Here is a 16,726-nt window from a genome sequence, read left to right on the forward strand (position 1 = left end):
ATCACAGGACAGCACTTTACCTCTGTCCATCCTAAATGAGGTTAGGCCCAGAGAACACAGAAGCATTTCTGAATCTTGTTTGAATATGGTTTCTTCCTTGCATGGTAGAGTTTTAACTTGCATTTGTGGATGCATGGACAAACTGTGTTCACAGACAATGGTTTTCAGAAGTGTTTGTGAGCCCATGCAGTGATTTCCACTACACAATCAAGTCTGTTTTTATTGCAGTGCTGTCTGAGGGCCTGAAGATCACGGCCTTATCCCTTGCAAACAGAGATTTCTGACTCTTTAATGATGTTATGTACGATAGATGATTAGATCCCCAAACTCTTTGCAATTTTACATTGAAAAACATTATTCTTAAATTGTTACACTATTTGCCTGAGCAGTCTTTCACAGAGTGGTGAAACCCTCCCCATCTTTACTTCTGAAAGACTCATCCTCTCTGGGATGCTCTTTTTATATCCAATCATGTTGCTGACCTGTTGCCAATTAACCAAATTAGTTGTGAGATGTTCCATCAGGTTCTTTTTTTGTATTATACAATTTATCCAGTATTTCATTGCCTCTGTCCCAGCTTTTCTGAAATGTGTCACTGCCATCAAAGTGGTTATATATTTTTCAAGGAGCAATAAAAAAAATTCTGTTGAAACATTTGATATGTTGTCTTTGCACTATTTTCTATTGAATATAGGGTTTTAATGATTTGCACATCTTTGCATTTTGTTAATATTTCAATTTTACAACATTTTGGAAACGGGGTTGTACTTAAGTTTATAATAAAGACCTTAGTGTCTGAGGTATTTTGTTAGCTAGAATGCAATATAGATTTAGTCAACTACAATAAGGGACAGGTTATGATAGAAGACTATAATAATCCAATTAGTTAAAATAAAGACATGCTGAGAATGAACACAGCTATTAGCTGATGTATGCAAAACCATAAGGCTGTTGTAAACAAATGTTACAGTGCCTCTCATCCAGTCTTGTAATAGCAACCCATATCAGTTGAGTAGTGACGGACATTTGACAGCCTGTGAGGTTATCCAAAATGAGATGGCTTCATCAGATAACGAAAGGCATGTATTGACCACAAACATTAGTTACTTCTCTGAAAGCACTCATGATCAGGACACCTCCCCAAGGACAACCCTGTCGCAAAAACAACCTAACACAATGGCTCCCGACAAACATGGGCTGGGCCAGAGACAGAACGATATTCTGAAAATGTCTCACTGGCTTTGAAAATCTGCTTGGTTAGATATTATCCAATGGCTTATTACCTTTTTTGCACAACCTCACCAATTTATTGGTGGGCGTCTCAGATTGAAATACATAACAAACAAGGAAGGTCAGTCTTCTCCCAATAGTGCAACTCTGGACTGTTTTCACCTGATGAACAGATGTTTTGATTTGGGCATAGGAAAGCACTTCTATCTGCTTCCTTTGACTGGATTCAATTACTACTGCCTTGGTGAACCCTTATAATCTTTAGTCATATAGTCAAGTTACATTTATTTTTTCAATAATAATGGAAAGACTTGTCCAATTAATTTAACCTTTCTGCCTATAGCTAGAGATACATTTTAGATTTTATGTTGCTGAAAAATATTAAAATAAACTGTGAAGCACTAATAAGCTCAATAATATTTATTTTTTTAATCCAAAACATGCAAGGCATACCACGTTATATCTAGACATACAGGCTAAATCGTGAAGGGATTTCAGATTGAACAAATAAAGGGAGAAAGACAATATGAAATTCCTTACTGCCAGTACATTTTTCTTATTCAAAATGTGATAACCTTAGAACTAGGTTATTTAATAAAGTTTGCGTGCACACAGGTAGTTGTCCAGTAAACGCTCGCACCCAGCGGTGAGAAAATGATCAATCAATTCTAGTTACAGGTGACTCTATCCCAATCCCATTTGACAGTGTCATTATGTAAACGATTCCCTGATAAATGAAGGGGATTTTTAGTTAAATCTCTTGCAATGCAAAACGAGAGCAAGTGCAGGTTCATGGCTGTTGTGACAAACAAACAGGTCCCTTGCAGTGAACCTGTTGCATCCAATGGCGACCAACAAGGATTATTGTTAGGAGCTACAACTGCTTCATTTTCCAGTCAGTTCATTGCTCACGGTAAGCACTCTAAACAAGCTGACGGCTATAGGCTACTACCTGCCGTTGTTATTTGCGGATCTTCTCTCCGTCTTCCGTGTCGCTGCGAGGAACCAATTTTTGTCATTCGGGGCAGTCTTTATTCGATTCCAGAGAGCCTGAGCTACGTCAGCGCCCAGGAGATTGGGGGACGGGGGATTTTCATTAAAGTGGACTTATTAAAGCGACAGTCTTCCTTTATATACTTGTATGTCCGATGATACACGGTAATTATGTAAATAACGAATAACGAGCAATACTGACAATCCCTGAGTATGTGTGCTAAAATTGTCACTCTGTTACTGTGTCTGTGTGTATATAGCAACTGTGTGGTCAACGAACAATTGCTAACAATGGCTGTATTTGTTCTCCCACCTTGTGCAAGTTAGCTTAAAACACCAACGGTTTATATGAAGATATTATTTTACTTTTGGTTGACAAGCATAGAACAACTGTACAATTGTTCTTTTTGGATATTTGAAAATGTAAAAATGCATTTTAGATGTCACAGTGATTTCCTGAAATATTACGTTTTTGTAAAGAATTTTATGAGCTGTGCCGAATTTTATCAACCAGGAAATAAACGAGGGAATTAGGTCTCAGTACCACAGTATTTTTCCACCTCGTTATAAAAGCTGTAAAAACATAAAAAAAAAAAAATGCTGTAATTAAGGAATTTGATAACCTTAAATCTTGGATTTCCATTGGTGCTGAAATAATGAAAAAAACGATGTTTTTGTGTATTGAGTCTCTGATACTGTCTAGTTTCCAGATTCAGAAATACCTGCTTTGAGGTATTTCTGAGTCTAGAATTAATTAATGCAAATTATTTATTTAAAAATCATACAATGTGATTTTCTGGATTTTTGTTTTAGATTACGTCTCTCACAGTTGAAGAGTACCTATGATAAAAATTACAGACCTCTACATGCTTTGTAAGTAGGAAAACCTGCAAAATCGGCAGTGTATCAAATACATGTTCTCCCCACTGTAGGTGTGAAACAGATAAAATATACAAACTTGAATCTGTCTGAAAGGACACTGCTTGACCTTTAAAAATGTCTAAGAAGGCTCAAAATGTGTGTGAAATGACAGGTCTAATAAATTAGAGAACATAATTAGTTTTTCAGAACAATATCTGTGTTCGGTGAATAATTGCCTATTTCTTCTTTTTTGCTTACTTCCTGTAACCTTATCAAACAGGGCACACAGAGATGTCACCTGATGTCCTTGATTCTTCAGTCCAAAATGTCCAATTACTGTAGTCCTCAATCTGACATTTCATTACTCCCACCCACCAACCACCCTAGCTCAGGAGCTCAGAGGTTTCTGGGAAGGCCTCTATGGGTACCAGTTCGCGGTTGCATGTACAGGAAGTGTGTGTGTCCGTCCAACAATAGCCTCCTTAGAACTGTGGAACCTTCAGGGAGGTAACTCAGTGATGTAGAGGGACAGAGGCTGAAAAAAACTCAAATGTGATGACACCACAAATATTTGTAGTAAACATATGTCTTTGTTTCGAGTTACAAAGTCCCGCACTCACTAAAATGCTCCTTGCGGGGGTGCTCTGGAGTTACTTTTGATATTTTAGTGAGGGTTTCAGAAGTTTTCTGAAACAGGGTAGGGACTCTGTCTGTTGGGAGCTGGCTCCCCCATTTGGGTGCCAGGAGAGAGAAGATTTTTGTTTGGGCTTAGCTGTAGCTGCCGTCTCATAGAAGGGAGATGGCTAAGTAGTCAGAAGTGGCAGAAATGATGTCAAACACATTACACAAAAGCCACATACTGCAACGTTAGATATAGTTCACAATAAGAAAAATAAAGTATAACAACACTGGATGTATTACAAGTGACATGTTTTATTACAATAATTTAAATATACATATATTTCCAAACATTATAACTTGCCACAATATGCCTTTCAACAATGCAAATACAGATGAACAAATGTATTAAGAAACACCTGCTTTATAGTTCAACACCACTATTACAGAACAACAATCTATTACAATTGAATACAGACTGAATAACATTTCTTTGGCAAACATACTGTTATTGAATTCATTTTAGAAATACTTTCATGTCTGTGGTATTAAGAATGGATGAAGAAATGAGCTCTCATCATTGGGAATGCATTGAATCCACCTTTCAGTCCCTCTCCATCTGGTACTAATTGTAAACACTAAAATCTCTCTGGCCACTCAATGACACAATACCATTGTTCATACAGTACCTGGCACTAACATGCATCCTTTTACCTGATCTTTTGCACATTCTGATTGTGCCCACATGTTTAGATGTATTTGCTGTGTGTGTGTTATGATTTCAATGAGAGTGCTGTGTAAAAGGGTAGTAGTCCTATTGAAATTGACAGCTTAATGATCAGGGTTTTTTCCTCTTTGCATTCCATTATTTCATATTTGAAAAACAAATCCATGTTGCCATATTTGATCAATATTTTGAGTATCAGACCTTGATACTTTGCCCTAAGTAATATTAAAATGACTGGTATTGAAACTCTGTAGTCACCCATGTTTTGGTTAGCTTTTCAACAGCTAAGGTACAATCAACAAAAATATCCCTTTTTGTCACCCGTAGCATGGGGACATCAGATGCACATTCTACAACACATTCACATTGACTTTATGGACACTTTCAACAGATTTAAAATGATTCATTAAATTAAAGCGGTGCAACATACAGTATCTCACAAAAGTGAGTACACCCCTCACATTTTTGTAAATATTTGATTTTATCTTATCATGTGACAACACTGAAGAAATGTAAAGTAGTGAGTGTACAGCTTGTATAATAACACAACACACAGCCATTAATGTCTAAACCGCTGGCAACAAAACTGAGTACACCCCTAAGTGAAAATGTACAAATTGGGCCAAAGGGTCAATATTTTGTATGGCCACCATTATTTTCCAGCACTGCCTGAACCCTCTTGGGCATGGAGTTCACCAGAGCTTCACAGGTTGCCACTGGAGTCCTCTTCCACTCCTCCATGACGACATCACAGAGCTGGTGGATGTTAGAGACCTTGCGCTCCTTCACCTTCCGTTTGAGGATGCCCCGCAGATGCTCAATAGGATTTAGGTCTGGAGACATGCTTGGCCAGTTCATCACCTTTTCCCTCAGCTTCTTTAGCAAGGCAGTGGTCGTCTTGGAGGTGTGTTTGGGGTCGTTATCATGTTGGAATACTGCCCTGTGGCCCAGTCTCCGAAGGGAGGGGATCATGCTCTGCTTCAGTATGTCACAGTACATGTTGGCATTCATGGTTCCCTCAATGAACTGTAGCTCCCCAGTGTCGGCAGCTCTCATGCAGCCCCAGACCATGACACTCCCTCCACCATGCTTGACTGTATGCAAGACACACTTGTCTTTGTACTCCTCACCTGGTTGCCGCCACACACACTTGACACCATCTGAACCAAATAAGTTTATCTTGGTCCAATAATCCATGTCCTTAGTCTGCTTGTGTTCAGCAAACTGTTTGCTGGCTTTCTTGTGCATCATCTTCAGAAGAGGCTTTCTACTGGGACCACAGCCATGCAGACCAATTTGATGCAGTGTGCGGCGTTTGGTCTGAGCACTGACAGGGGGCCCCCCCACCCCTTCAACCTCTGCAGCAATGCTGGCAGCACTCATACGTCTACGACAATCTCCGGATATGACGCTGAGCACTTAACTTCTTTGGTCGACCATGGCGAGGCCTGTTCTGAGTCAAACCTGTCCTTTTAAACTGCTGTATGGTCTTGGCCACTGTGCTGCAGCTCAGTTTCAGGGTCATGGCAATCTTCTTATTGCCTAGGCCATCTTTATGTAGAGCAACAATTCTTTTTTTCAGATCCTCAGATCTTTGCCATGAGATGCCATGTTGAACTTCCAGTGTCCAGTATGAGGGAGTGTGAGAGTGAAGACACCAAATTTAACACACTCACCCCATTCACACCTGAGACCTTGTAACAATAACGAGTCACATGACACCCGGGAGGGAAAATGGGTAAATGGGCCCAATTTGGACATTTTCTCTTAGGGATATACTCACCTTTGTTGCCAGCGGTTTAGACGTTAATGGCTGTGTGTTAAGTTATTTTGAGGGGACAGCAAATTTACACTGTTATACAAGCTCTACACTCACTACTTTACATTGTAGTAAAGTGTCATTTCCTCAGTGTTGTCCCATGAAAAGATATAATGAAATATTTGCAAAAATGTGAGGGGTGTACTCACTTTTGTGAGATACTGTATATATGCAGACACATAAAATAACTGATTAAAAAATGTCATCAATTGAAAATGGAGAACTTAGAAAGGGTTTCTTCAGATTTAACATTCTCTTAGATCATTTTGAAGTTTAAATGCACAAGGAGTTTTTACTTTTCCATTATTTGAACTGTGCCCTTGAATCACTTCGCTCCATAATTTGTTTTACGGTACTGATTCTGCCATGACTTAGATTAAGAAAGACCCCATTGGAAGAGATATTAAATATGTATGATCATCTTAGTGTGGATATTTTAGGTATGTTTTAATTTAATACTAACTGGTAAAAAAAAAGAAGTCTTAGAAAGACACAGCTTAATTACAAGCATAATCCCAAAAGGAGATGATAATGCATAAGATAACAGACACTACATATCTGCACAAAGCATGTATACTTATAAATACCTCTTCTGTACTCATTACATGTGCTATCAATTATTCTCTGACTCCCAACCAATGCTTCCTTTAGACTGCCAGTCCATTTCCTTCCATAAAAACACAGTAACACCTGTCAACATTAGTTTGTTTACATGGTATCTCTGTTAACCTACTAAACTGCTGCCCATGAACCAATCACATCTAACAGTGTACTGGACACAACTACATATTGTAAGCCAAATATGACTTCTAAATCTGACAATTTGTCCACAGGAAAAATAGCTACAATGTGTAACTTCTGCAAAATAATACTGTATTGCCCCCAGAGGGAGTCTGTCTTGCACAAAAACATGTAGTTGTGTATTTATAGTGCTACACATCCAACACTTCCTAACAGTCAATGAGCCTGAAAGCCTATGCCCTGTGTGATGAAATCTGTGTTTACTAAAGCCTTGATCCACAGTAAGAACCTCAATCAATACCCTAGACAGCCTGACATTTCCATCAAACACCAGCAGCGCTCTGTGACTCCCAGCAAAGATATCCCTCAGCCTTCTTCACCTCAGCTCTGACTTTTCCTGTCATGACTCCATTATGACAAACAACAGATCTGTTTCATCTGTTTCAGCCACCTGCTTCTCGCAGATCTAAGAGGAAAAGACTTGGGCTTGGAGATTTTTTTTGAAAAGTTTAAAACAGGTTTGAAGCTGCTGTGTGACAATGCTTAGCCAGGTTGACTCTAACCTTGTTGTGAAAGGTAATATTAATGTTAATACCTAAACCTAACCTTTTCTAACCTTTACCTAATCTACTGACGTTTATTCTCAGTTGACCCATAAAAGCTCATCCACTCCTGGAGAAAAGGTAAATACTGATGTGAGCTATGCTGTCACGGCTGACAACTCAAAGTGCTCAGTTAACAAACCACAGGTCTACACATTGTCTGGGACCACAAAGCAACCAAAACAAAAATGTTTCAGTAAAAAAAACATTGACAAGAGGGTTAGCTTGATCTGTAGATAAGTTGCATGTTTTTGCATGGACACTGTAAATGATCATATACAGTACTGCTCACCACACATACTGGGGGAAGTGGAAATCAGATGAGAGCGGTCGAGGTGTCACTGTTGGAGGAGTTTGAAGGAAGTGTTGACCCCTGCTCAACACTCAAAACCCTTTCACTGTCACTGACTGGCCTGGTACAGGAACCATGGGAACCGGCCCTAAGGACGGGTAAGAATGGGCTGGTTTCTGAGGTGATGACTATACTGGGGATCCGGCTGATCAGTCCTCTTGTTAAGGTGAATTCCGGCAAATCAGCTGCCTATCAAAGTCAAACAGAGGGTGAGATGAGAACCTAAAATGGACTTTAAATGACAAATTATTGATTTTTGCACCCAATTGATTGGTACTTTAAGACAAATATTGGATGTGCATTTGGATCTATTTCCATTTGTCTCCACAGTTTAGTATGAAAGTCTGTCTCAAGTCATTGTAATCAGCCACTGCTCTTCTAATCTGACACATTCAGTAATGAATACAAATTAAAGTGGCCACATGTCTAGCCCTGTACAGTAGCTCTGAGCCGTTCGCAGGCCTGCAGTTTCCTCATGACTATACCCGGTCTGGCTGCACAACGATGAGTTTGGATCTGTCAAAACTCAACAGAACTTAGGCAAAAAAAGAGCTACTGCAGAGACCACCGTATGATGGAGACTGGCAGCTTTATCACCTCGATGGACTTCAGAGAGAAGACAGGAAGATTTGTTAAGTAATGCAGACAGTAATGCAGCCAGGGTTCGATAGGCCATCAATGCTGCTTTGTTGTCTATTTGTAATGGAAAGTCACAATAGTCAATAAGGAAACAAAAGGAATTGATCAACACTGCTGGCTCATTAAAGGTACTTACAGTGGAAGGCAAGACATGGTAACTGAGTCCCACGTCTGTCATGGAGATGTCGTTCACATCATAAGAGTTCTGAAAATACACATGCAGGACTCAAAGGTTCATTATGGCTATTATGAGTGACATACTGTAGTATCACTATGTGTTATGTCACCTGAAAACCAAATTTAGCATTGATAAAATATTTGGCCTTAAATTGGCACAACAATTAGGCATGAAAAGTCATGAAGTACAGTATCTCCCAACATCTGTCAATGTCACCTTGCGGGACAAAGAGGATTTAATAACTCATCCTGAAAAGCATATTCCTGCAGCTTAAAGAATATCCGCTCTCCCATGTTTGGCCGATAAATTGTCCCAAAGTACATGATGTAGCAGAAAAATAGAGAAGATTATTAAATGCATTGTTACCATTTTGGGTGACATAGGCTTTCAAGACATGCTGCCCTATTTGACCAGAGTTGAAATAGAAAATGGGTTGGTGCTTGTTTATGTTTTGTATATTTTTTCAGCAGCTTTTTTTTAGTAATGCAGCCCAGCTCAAACCAACAATGGGACTACCACTTCCTTTTTTTCCTCTTAAATTGGTAAACTACTTTGCATGTAGAAATACTGGTTTTACGTTTTTGGGCTACATATAAATTGGATCATGGCCTCCATGGCATAGGTTTTTAATGTTAATTTTGAATTATTTTCACTGTAACCTGTGGATGTTGAGGCAGGCTGTTGCTGAGTGAGTGACTTGTAGAGTGGGGGGGGGGGTAAGCTTGAACAGTGTGTGTGTGTGTTTGTGGGGGGGGACAGCGCTCCAGGCTGTGGCAGCAGTTGCTTAGCAGGCAGCTGAGTGAGAGGAGAGCAGCGCCAACGTAATTATTTTAGAGCTCAATAACAAGTGACATGTCATCATAAATGTGTCACGTCCTTCGTTGCTGCAGAAACTAGTGTTTTTGGGGCTAGTTTTCAGGTTTTTTGGGTGGGTTTTGATTGGTTGTGATTCTGGAAACCTGGCAACCTTATTCTGCCTGCTAGTTTCACAGTGAGCATCTCCAGCAGTTAGAAATCATGGCATGCAGGCTACATTGATTTAGGTTTAAAAATATTTGGTGTCCCTTTAGATTTCTCAGAAAAGAATCTCATTTGTACGAGGCCTACATTTTGTTTCAAGGATGGGTTCTGCTTCCAAACCGGTATTGAGTGTCAGACAAAATTTTCACCATAGACAACTCTGCTGTCTGTAGCCCTGTCATGGAACAAAACAGGGAGAATAAATATGTTTCTGCATCTCCGTTAAGTTTTTTTACAAGCAAATGATCACACTTTCTGAACTAGCCTTTATTATATATATGCACTCACCTAAAGGATCATTAGGAACACCTGTTCAATTTCTCATTAATGCAATTATCTAATCAACCAATCACATGGCAGTTGCTTCAATGCATTTAGGGGTGTGGTCCTGGTCAAGACAATCTCCTGAACTCCAACCTGAATGTCAGAATGGGAAAGAAAGGTGATTTAAGCAATTTTGAGCATGGCATGGTTGTTGGTGCCAGACGGGCCGGTCTGAGTATTTCAGAATCTGCTCAGTTACTGGGATTTTCACGCAGAATCATTTCTAGGGTTTACAAAGAATGGTGTGAAAAGGGAAAAACATCCAGTTTGCGGCAGTCCTGTGGGCAAAAATGCCTTGTTGATGCTAGAGGTCAGAGGAGAATGGGCCGACTGATTCAAGCTGATAGAAGAGCAACTTTGACTGAAATAACCACTCGTTACAACCGAAGTATGCAGCAAAGCATTTGTGAAGCCACAACACGCACAACCTTGAGGCGGATGGGCTACAACAGCAGAAGACCCCACCGGGTACCACTCATCTCCACTACAAATAGGAAAAAGAGGCTACAATTTGCACAAGCTCACCAAAATTGGACAGTTGAAGACTGGAAGAATGTTGCCTGGTCTGATGCGTCTCGATTTTTGTTGAGACATTCAGATGGTAGAGTCAGAATTTGGCTTAAACATGCCTTGTTACCACTGTGCAGGCTGCTGGTGGTGGTGTAATTGTGTGGGGGATGTTTTCCTGGCACACTTTAGGCCCCTTAGTGCCAATTGGCACTAAATGCCACGGCCTACCTGAGCATTGTTTCTGACCATGTCCATTAACCCTTCATGTGGACATACATTAATTAAAGACACCAAAGGTAAATGCAAACCCTAGAATCAAGACTATATTCACAGCTCTCTCTGTTGTCATTGGTAACTACAGCTTGTAATGTTTATGATTTGTTTTGTGTTCCTTCTAGCTTTTTATCTTCTTACTACTATTAATTTGGGTAATGGTTCCACTTTGCTATCTTAAAATGTATGCAATAACACAGTACCACTCAGGTACTAGGGCAAACATTTGTAAGCTTTCAACTGCTCTTTCACCACAATGTGTAATAATGTATTCCTGTCATGACAAGTCAAAGTTTATTATGATGGCAAGAGCGTTGGTTCATTCATATTAATTTTCATTTTAGTCATTTAACAAATGCTGATCTCCAATGCAGTAGTGAGTACATAAAATAAATGTGTACTAGACCCTAGTGGGATTTGAACCCATAACTAGGATTGCAAGCGCCATCCTCTAGCAACTAAGCTACAAAGAAATATATATCACACCATTGTAATTGAGGTGTACACAATAGAATGTCATGCATTTAAGTGTTCAAACTTGTAATGCATTGGCAGGGATGGATTACTGAACGAGCCAACTGGGCAAATGCCCAGGGGCCGAAGAACCCAACACTTGATGTTCTGCATTTGACTTTACTAATTACAAGCAATTGCTCATTTGCCCTTCATTTGCCTAGATATTCTCTCCCACTGTACCCACTATATAGCTAGAATATATATCCCAAGTAAACACGAAAACTGTCTGGATATTATGGATGGGTTGATCCAGTTTATGCCGTGTGACCAAACAATAACATGAACACCCATCTACGAATTGAAAGAATATTTTTCAGTGCCAATTTCCTATTAACCACCTGTGTCTATTTGAACTATTTTAGTTTTCCGTTCTAGGCAGCCACCCACAGGAGGTGAGTCTAGTCCGGAGGTGAGGTAAATTTGTAGTAAATGTGCAAATGTGTTTTAGAGGGGAGGGGTAGGGACTGGACCAAAGCAGGAAGTACAATCTCAGAGTTTTAGTCTTTGAAAGAAGAATAATGCTGACATCTTGCAAATGTATCAAGATATCTGTAGATAGGAACATCACTGAAAGACATCCAATGACTCTGTCAATCAAGAACATCTGCGATTACACATCAATTGATTGTAGTACAATCAGTATAACATTTAATATTTTTCAGATCTTGGTTGTCGTTCAATACACATTCTGACATAACAAATTGTGTTGTTCAGCACACAAATCCTATTTCTGTGCACCTTCTGGCCAGTTGTGTGAAACAAATCTCACTGACCTAGAAATCTCTCAAACATGATACAAGCCAACCCTGGGTGAAGTGACCCTTTAAAATTGATATAACTGACTAAAGGCCTTAGTTAAATAAGAACAGTGAATTCTAATTCAATATTTAGACAATATAACATAGCATTTCTATCCTCTATGATCAAAACATTTATAATTCTCATCCAGTACTTTATATTTTGGGCAATATCAGGCATATGAATGGGAGAGAGGACAATTTCTAAGCTGCTATGGGATACAGTATGCCTTAGTTTAAATTACAAAATCCTCTTTCCCTGATTACACTAGAGGTCAATAAGAGTCAACATAATGTTTCCATATTTTTGTCTCACATCACATGCACTCATTGTCTTAACAAAATGGGGATCTTTTACTGCACACAGTAAAACACTGACATAAGCAGGTAACATTTTATACAATAACGGTAAAAGACACCCTGAAGATGAATGCACATCAAATGTATGTCATGATTCAACTGGACTTATACGGTACTGCAAATCCCTCATAAAGCTTCCTCTCCGTAAGGACCTCTTTTGCTGTGGATCCATCTAGCCAAACTGTCTGTAATGAGGTGCCAGATTCATTCAAGTTGCCATGTGATTGGCTAGCACACATCCGTGGAGTGTGTTCCAAGCCAAAAGAATGTTTGATAGATTTGCGGTAGATTACACCAAAGAATTCTTTCTGATGGAAATGTGCTCTTAGTTATTGCCTAAGTCTCCAACAAGCCTTATTGCATTACAACAAAGACAGATTGCAGCAGATGCTTTCAGGTTTTTTTTACTGTTTGGTGCTGCTCAGGGAGAGGCACTGAATGTTGCATACCGTTGATGGCATTTATGTATATTGATGTTAGCAAAGAAAAATGCATGTAGGGTGAAAAAAAAGAAAAAAACTGTGGACTGTTATCGACCTGTATTTGTGTCAAACAGGCCTTCACACTGTTCGGTCCCCAATGTGAAGTTATCTTGCCTTGATGTGTTTGTTACCTTCTCAAAGACACCTGAGTCATGGCTCTTCATCTTGGACACAAAGCTGGAGGAGCTGTAAGGTTTGAGAGCTGGGAGTTCAGCCATGTCCTTGCTGATATCACAGGACACCTGGCGGCTAGCCGGCCTGGAGCTCATACTGGACAGGTCAGCCTCCACGTCTGTCCAGCCCTGGAAGAAAGGCATTATGTAAACGCCAGGACAGACAGAAACGAGAGATCAGACAGACAGATTAACAAGAGACAGACTAACAGATTCAGAAACAAAGACAGGCAAAAAGAAACCCATAAACACAATACAGAAATATAACCAGGAAAACAGAGAGACAGGCAGACAAGAAATACAGACAGACAGCAGAGACAGATGGACAGACAGACACACACAGATACAGTCCATCAAGACATGGTTATTCGTACCGATTCGCTGTCAGAGGCAGAGGAGAGGCGGGACTTAATGGTGCTGGTGCGGCGTAAGCGGTCGCTGATGTCGGACGTCTGGCTGGTGACGGTGGAGCGGCGGATGGACGTGAAGCTGCTGTTGGTGGAGCGCAGGTCTCGTCTACGTACACACAGCAACACCCCCAGGCACGGAATGTACTTGGCTAAGGCCGTCCTGAAGAAATGAATGGGGCCAACTTAGCCTCTGAACCGACTGCTTTAATAGTTAATTTTACCAAGCGTCTCAAAGGCACAGAAGGTTCCATACACAGTGTGTTTACATTGAAGCTATTTACCAGACAATGGGCATTGCTACCGCCGTGCTCTAATGACTTACACAGGACCCTGTACAAGGCCGCGCCGTAGTCAGTCTGATTGGACAGAACCAGGCTGCTAGGGACTAGCCAGGGGTCATCAACATCCATCACTATAAGCTTACAGTAATTAAGATAAGCGGGCTAAGAGTCTCGTGACATGCAATATACCCGGTTTGGACTCTGGCAGTCACAATGACATTGCTGCACAGATTTGATTAATTTGGATGGAATGGAATTGAATGCTTTCATACAATATTACTGATATAAAAAATGCTCAGCAAAAAAAACATTTTACTTGGTTATTTAATGGAATTCCCAAATCGGATTAGGTTGCATAAACAGACTTGAACCCTATTGCAGCAATAAAAACAACAGAATCCAACTGGTTTAATCTCACATTTTTTTGACAGCAAGATTATAATACTGTACCTGTATTTGGGGTGGGTGATGGCGTATATGATGGGGTTGTGAATGGCTGAAGCCTTGGCGATCACTGCAGGCACTGAGTTCATGTAGGGCGTTAGAAAATCAGCGTACCTAGACATGGAAAAAGCAGAGAGAGAAGACTGTTAGTCAGTAAGGCTGAATCATACAATACATAAACCTGAATGGTCAAGGTTGGAATGTGTGGCTGCAGCAAAAGATAATAAATATGACAAAGTGCTTTGTTAAGTGGGTGCATGTATGGTTATTATGTGGAGTTGGTTAATATTGGAGTTGTCATGTGGAATTCACCCACCCTGCAAAGGATGTCAGGGCCACAGCGGAGTAGGGGGACCAGGAGATGACGTAAAAGAGGATGACAATCAGGGCGACCTTAGCCGTCTTCCACTCGTTCTTCAGCCGGTGAAAACTCTTGATGGAGTCTCTGGTGTTTCCGGTGCCATTAATCTTGGTTACAGCCCTGTGAAACACGATCGGGCATACGCAGAAAGAAACGATGCGTGTGCAGGAATGTGAAACGCGAAAAACGAGAAATGCCTTTTCAGTCGGTGTGCGTGCTTTCATTTTGAACATCACTAAGCTTAAGTCTCTACTTCAACTCTGGGGTATCACCTTTCAGTTGTCCGTATGGCTCTGAAGATGAAGAAGTAGCAGTACATAATGACAATGAGTGGGAGGAAGAAGACAAACGTGAAGAGAAGCATGGTGTAAGCACGCACTGAAGGGGTGAAGGTCACATAGTCCCAGGTGCAGGAGGTCAACAGGCCCTCTGGAACATAGGCACCTGGGAGGGAAACAGAGAAAAGGAGGCAAAAGATACAGAGAGAGTTGGTACATGAACAGAACTTTTCTGATTAAAGACCACTTCAAAGTCATCTACGAGGTGTCAATCACGCATTATCCAAGCCTCCCGATAAGCCTCTCTAAAACCGTCAGTCAGAGTGAGACGTATGGACGCTCACACAAATAGGAAGATACAGCAGCAACAAAGCTCGAATCAACAGAGAGCTCCTGATAATCCAGATGCTCTGGACGATCAAAGACTAAATGTGTATAACAGCTAGAGTTTTAGGTTGGCTTTCATGTTTGTGATATTATTTCCTCTTTTGGTGTGGAATGATGTGGTAATCAGAGAAGATTGGCCAGAGACAGGCCTGTCAGATGTGTGGGAGGAGACAGGTGCCCTTGGTGGGGTCAGGGAGGACACGTGGGCTGTGACTGGGAAACCATTTCTCAGGGTGGCAAAACTGCTAGCAGACCCCAGCCAGGGAGACTAAGACCTGCTACCGCTCTCCTTTCCACCCTCCACATCGTCTGAGTTAGCCTCAAATCCCAACACATTGTCCGTTAGACAGAATAGTGTTCTGTCAATTTACAACTGCTGGATCAATGTTTTATTTGTTAGAGATTTTCCCTGTCATGTAGAGTGGGTCATTCTGAAGGACCTGGCCCATGTTAGGCTTATGGGGCCCATTCAAGCCAATGGTGTCCATCCAGCTTCATTCACTTTCTTCTTGCAGAGGGATTTCAGGCAGGTCAGCTCAGCATACCTGATCTAATACCCAAATCCTTATTCTGAAACTAAGCTACCGAAGAGTGGAGTTCAAAGTCCAAGAGCCAGGGCAAACATCTCTCGCTGTCTTCTCTCACTCTCCACTTTATTTTCTCTTTCTCTCTCACTGTTTCTCTCCCAAACTGTCTCAGTCATGGTCTCTCTCTGTCTTTCTCATTTTTCTAATACATGCACTGACACACCCCCCTGACAGCTTCAAGCTCATCCTAAACCTGGCTATCTCACCCAACACCAGGCTACTTCATCCTAAATCTGGCTACATCATTTCAAACCTGTGTGTATGGCCGTGCGTGTGCTTTTGAAAGTGCATCCGTGTGCGAGCGGGTGGACATACTCCAGCCAAAGAAAGGGGGCAGGCTCCAGCCGAGCGAGTAGACCCAGGCAGCCATGAGGATAAGCCGGGCCCGCTTTTTAGAAAGCACTCCGATAGAGGAGAGCGGACGGGTGATGACGAAGTAGCGGTCCACTGCTATCACCGTCATAGTGATCATAGAGCAGATGCCAAACAGGGCCCCGCAGAATGCATACATCTCACAAGCTGGAGGAAGCAGTGAGATGGACAGAGAGACAGAGGGAGACAGAGAGAGACAGAGGGAGACAGAGGGAGACAGAGGGAGAGACAGAGAGTAGCGTTAATTACTGAGACAAAGGGGACAAAAGCATTGAGGGTATTTGAGGGAGGAGAGACATTAATGGTTATTGAGATATTTCTTTTGGAGAACTAGTGGTGAGAGAGGGGTAAGAGAGACATCGGTTGATTTGTTTTGTAATGCCTCCTGTGG

At 41.1% G+C, this 16,726-nt stretch overlaps 1 protein-coding gene across 2 annotated transcripts in view; it reads right to left on the bottom strand.

Annotated features, from left to right (window-relative positions):
• Nucleotides 1-6,423: 6,423 nt before the first annotated feature.
• Nucleotides 6,424-16,726, bottom strand: part of opn4a (opsin 4a (melanopsin)) — a 42,882-nt gene continuing 32,579 nt past the window's right edge. For both annotated transcript variants that reach the window (XM_010870243.3, XM_034292587.1), the window contains exons 4-11: nt 16,279-16,482; nt 14,984-15,155; nt 14,667-14,831; nt 14,357-14,464; nt 13,590-13,785; nt 13,174-13,344; nt 8,719-8,787; nt 6,424-8,132 (exon numbers count right to left, since the gene is read on the bottom strand). In XM_010870243.3, the coding sequence (XP_010868545.3) occupies nt 7,908-8,132; nt 8,719-8,787; nt 13,174-13,344; nt 13,590-13,785; nt 14,357-14,464; nt 14,667-14,831; nt 14,984-15,155; nt 16,279-16,482 (1,310 nt within the window). In that variant the 3' untranslated portion in view covers nt 6,424-7,907. The remainder of the gene's footprint in view (nt 8,133-8,718; nt 8,788-13,173; nt 13,345-13,589; nt 13,786-14,356; nt 14,465-14,666; nt 14,832-14,983; nt 15,156-16,278; nt 16,483-16,726) is intronic.

Source organism: Esox lucius, chromosome 6 (genome assembly GCF_011004845.1).
Source record: "Esox lucius isolate fEsoLuc1 chromosome 6, fEsoLuc1.pri, whole genome shotgun sequence".
Classification (NCBI taxonomy): domain Eukaryota; kingdom Metazoa; phylum Chordata; class Actinopteri; order Esociformes; family Esocidae; genus Esox; species Esox lucius.